Here is a 3,848-nt window from a genome sequence, read left to right as displayed (position 1 = left end):
ACAGTGGTCATCATAGCAACCGGTTGTTAGGTCATTATGGCCGTTATGGTAGCTGCCTTTTTATATATATATAGATATTCTACATTTATTATTTATTTTAAAATAAAAAGTAAATGACAATATGAAATCCCTAAATTAGAAATGTGAAAAGAGGAAAACAACATCCTAAATAACAAAATACCTCACTTTCAGCTTTTAAAGCCTTCTGTATAGTGTTATTATTAGATGTCAATTCCTTTCTCCGTTCTCTCTCCTCTGACAACTCACTTACAAATATTTCAATTTTTTCTTGGCTCATTTTCAATATCTGCAAAAGAATTTTTACATAAGTAATCCTATATATAATAATGTTTCTATAAATTCTGACAATCAAAAAGTATCTGCCTAACTCAATTATACAGTCATCTTGGGGATACAGAAAGCTGAGAAAAATAGTTCATGGTACCACAGCTCATAAAATACACTTTTTTCTCTCTAAGCCTGTTTTCTCAACAATAAAATGGAGCTAATATTTGCCCTATGTACATTAGAGCCATCAGATAAGAGTAAAATGTGATTTTGAAAGTATTTTGTATATTTTAAGTACCCACCAAATATCAGGTATGTTGAAATCTTACTGAATTGATGATAAATAGTTCATGGTACCACAGCTCATAAAATACACTTTTTTCTCTCTAAGCCTGTTTTCTCAACAATAAAATGGAGCTAATATTTGCCCTATGTACATTAGAGCCATCAGATAAGAGTAAAATGTGATTTTGAAAGTATTTTGTATATTTTAAGTACCCACCAAATATAAGGTATGTTGAAATCTTACTGAATTGATATTTGCAAAAATGTTGTCACTTACTATTTATTTAGTGCTTACATATGTCAGGCATTATGGTAAATGCATTACCTCACTTTGTTTTCCCAGTATTCCTATGAGATTGTAACTATTATTACATTATTTTAACAGAGAACATAGATGAGGCTCAGATATATTAGATACTTTGCCTAGAGATACACAGCTAACATTGGGATTCAAACCAAGTCTAACTTATAAACCCTTGTCTTATTTTATTTTCATTGAATTTTTGACATAAGAATAATTAACATATAACATTATATTAGTTTCAGGTGTAAAACATGATTTGATATTTGTGTATTTCGCAAAATGATCACAATAGTTCAGTTAACAACCATCACCCTAGATAGTTAAACATTTTTATTTTCCTTGTGATGAAAACTTTCAAGATCCACTCTCCTAGCTACTTACAAATATGCAACACAGTACTATTAACTATAGTCTCTAGGATGTACATTAGTTTATCCTAAATACATTTTTTAATGGGCCTCTTCCTGACTTCCTGCTGCTCTGTAACCACTGATCACAATATTAGGAAATAGATTTACCCATTTCTGGGAGTATATTTTCTCCTTTTGCCTATTTCCAGTAAGTGTAAAGCATCCTCTTGAAGTCTGCCTGACCTGTATTAGAAAATGCAACTAAAAACAATCTTTTTATTCCTTACTTCATTCAAATCTTGTACTTCATTATCTTTTGACCTTTCATACTGATTTCTCTTCTTTCTCCTTATGTTCCTGATAATTCAGGCTGTAAGTTGGAAACCTTAGTCCTAATAAGTCACCAGGTAAAATACATACATGTTTGTGTTATTTTTATTTTAAAAAATACTGAAAAGCCGAAACCGGTTTGGCTCAGTGGATAGAGCGTCAGCCTGCGGACTGAAGGGTCCCAGGTTCGATTCCGGTCAAGGGCAAGTACCTGGGTTGTGGGCACATCCCCAGTAGGAGATGTGCAGGAGGCAAATGATCGATGTTTCTCTCTCATCAATGTTTCTAACTCTCTATCTCTCTCCCTTCCTCTCTGTAAAAAGATCAATAAAATATATTTTAAAAAAATACTGAAAAGATAAGCTATATTTCTTAAGTATCTTTCCTGGAGGTTATATCCCTGAAATCTCTCCCTACCAACAACTTCCGTCTCTTATCTGGTCTTGGATCTTTTGGAGAATTGCTTCATTATGAGCCCTGGCTGCAATCTGGCAACTGAACCAAAGGGAACAAGTGCTAGAAAAAGACACTGCGGAATCCTGATGGATCTATATTACTTAAACTGATAATTTACCTATAGAAATTTCCAAATGTAAGTTTTTATTGTGGATTGGCCCAATAACAAAATTATATGCAAAAAAGTTTGTAAGTATTTAGATGTAATTTAGAAAGACACCATTGGTATTACTTTTATTCAGGACTAGGTTTCAATAGAAACTTCAATTAAGTTTTTAGTTTAATTCGGACATAAAAACATTCATTTACTTTTGCTGAAGAAAGGAAAGGGTTGATTGATCAAAGCGTTTTATTGAATTAAATTTTGGGGGAAGTATTCTGGAGTTTTGCTTATATTTCTAGATTCATAACTTACTTCTAGATGTGTATTAAACCTGTAGACTAAAAAAAATTCATTAGTTTAGTAAAGTTGATTATCAATAATGTGCCTTTCATATGTTTAATATCAATAAAACAGGAATAGCAATCCTAAACTGGTGAGCTGGAAAGAAAGAGGAACACTACTGGGAAAATGGATGCTAAATCCCAAGTGTAACTTTTACAAATCCTGTCTGGTGAAATGGACAAAAGACCTATTTAAGAACCATGTTGACTTCTTAGCAGCAGTGTACAAGTTCACAGGGAAGGATTTTTCTTCCCCAGAGCAGCTTCTTCTTCTTTACCAGCCGCCATCGCAGTGGAAAGCGTTTTTGTACATCCACACATATCATGTTGATGCATTCAACACCCAAGGCCCTGCCCTGACAGCATCTGAGATGCCTCAGTACCACGTGCAAGAAACATTTCAACTCAAAAATGAAAATTCCTCTTGTGTCCTTTGTGTTTTCTCAATAAAAGAATGTCACGTATTTTAATACCATAACTTAAAAAAATACATATTTAAAATTTATTATCACCATGGGATATTAAATATAGTTATGTACTTAGGCATTTTATGCACTTCTTCTTTTTACAGCATCTGAGATGCCTCAGTACCACGTGCAAGAAACATTTCAACTCAAAAATGAAAATTCCTCTTGTGTCCTTTGTGTTTTCTCAATAAAAGAATGTCACGTATTTTAATACCATAACTTAAAATAATACATATTTAAAATTTATTATCACCATGGGATATTAAATATAGTTAGGTATTTAGGCAAGTTATGCACTTCTTAAGTCTGGCGACCAAAGTTTAAAACAGAAAAACACAGGAAAGGCGAAGCAAATAATGTGAGAAATGAGCAATGGGATATAGAAACCTCTGAGTAGCTAAAGAGAGTCTACCTCACCTGTCAGCCAGCAGTAAACAAGGAGGAAGACTAATGGACTTGCTAGAGAGTAGCCTCATTGGCATGGGGTAGCGGCCAAAGACTCTGGAGAACTGTGTAACAGTTCAGAATTTTCCACTCTCAGTGTTCTACTATCTGAAAGGTAGGGATCATCTTATGCTCTGAACCAAACTGTACCTCCCAGACACACAGTATGGCTGGAGAAGGGTTACTGCCACGTAACAGTTCAGAATTTTCCACTCTCAGTGTTCTGCTCTCTGAAAGGTAGGAGTCATCTTATGCTTTGAACCAAACTGTATCTCCCAGACACAGTATGGTTGGAGAAGGGTTACTGCCATCCACCCCAGTTGCTTGCATTGTGCTGTACCCTATCACTGGCACAGTCAAATGGGATGGTTAATGCAGGTACTGTAGAGAATAAACTACTACGCAGTCATCACTTCCAGGTAGAGATGGTTTATGTGCTCCCCACAAGTTATAATAAATCCCTAATATAAATCTTCACAA

At 34.4% G+C, this 3,848-nt stretch overlaps 1 protein-coding gene across 1 annotated transcript in view; it reads right to left on the bottom strand.

Moving 5' to 3' along the window:
* The window catches only part of CCDC30 (coiled-coil domain containing 30), a 72,122-nt gene that overhangs the window by 46,595 nt on the left and 21,679 nt on the right, over positions 1-3,848 (bottom strand). The window contains 1 exon segment of the mRNA XM_015563175.1: positions 182-307. Coding sequence (XP_015418661.1) covers positions 182-307 — 126 coding nt within the window.

Source organism: Myotis davidii, unplaced genomic scaffold (genome assembly GCF_000327345.1).
Source record: "Myotis davidii unplaced genomic scaffold, ASM32734v1 scaffold458, whole genome shotgun sequence".
Lineage (NCBI taxonomy): Eukaryota > Metazoa > Chordata > Mammalia > Chiroptera > Vespertilionidae > Myotis > Myotis davidii.
The sequence above is the reverse complement of the archived record's forward strand: the minus strand, read 5'-3'. Positions and strand labels throughout refer to the sequence as shown.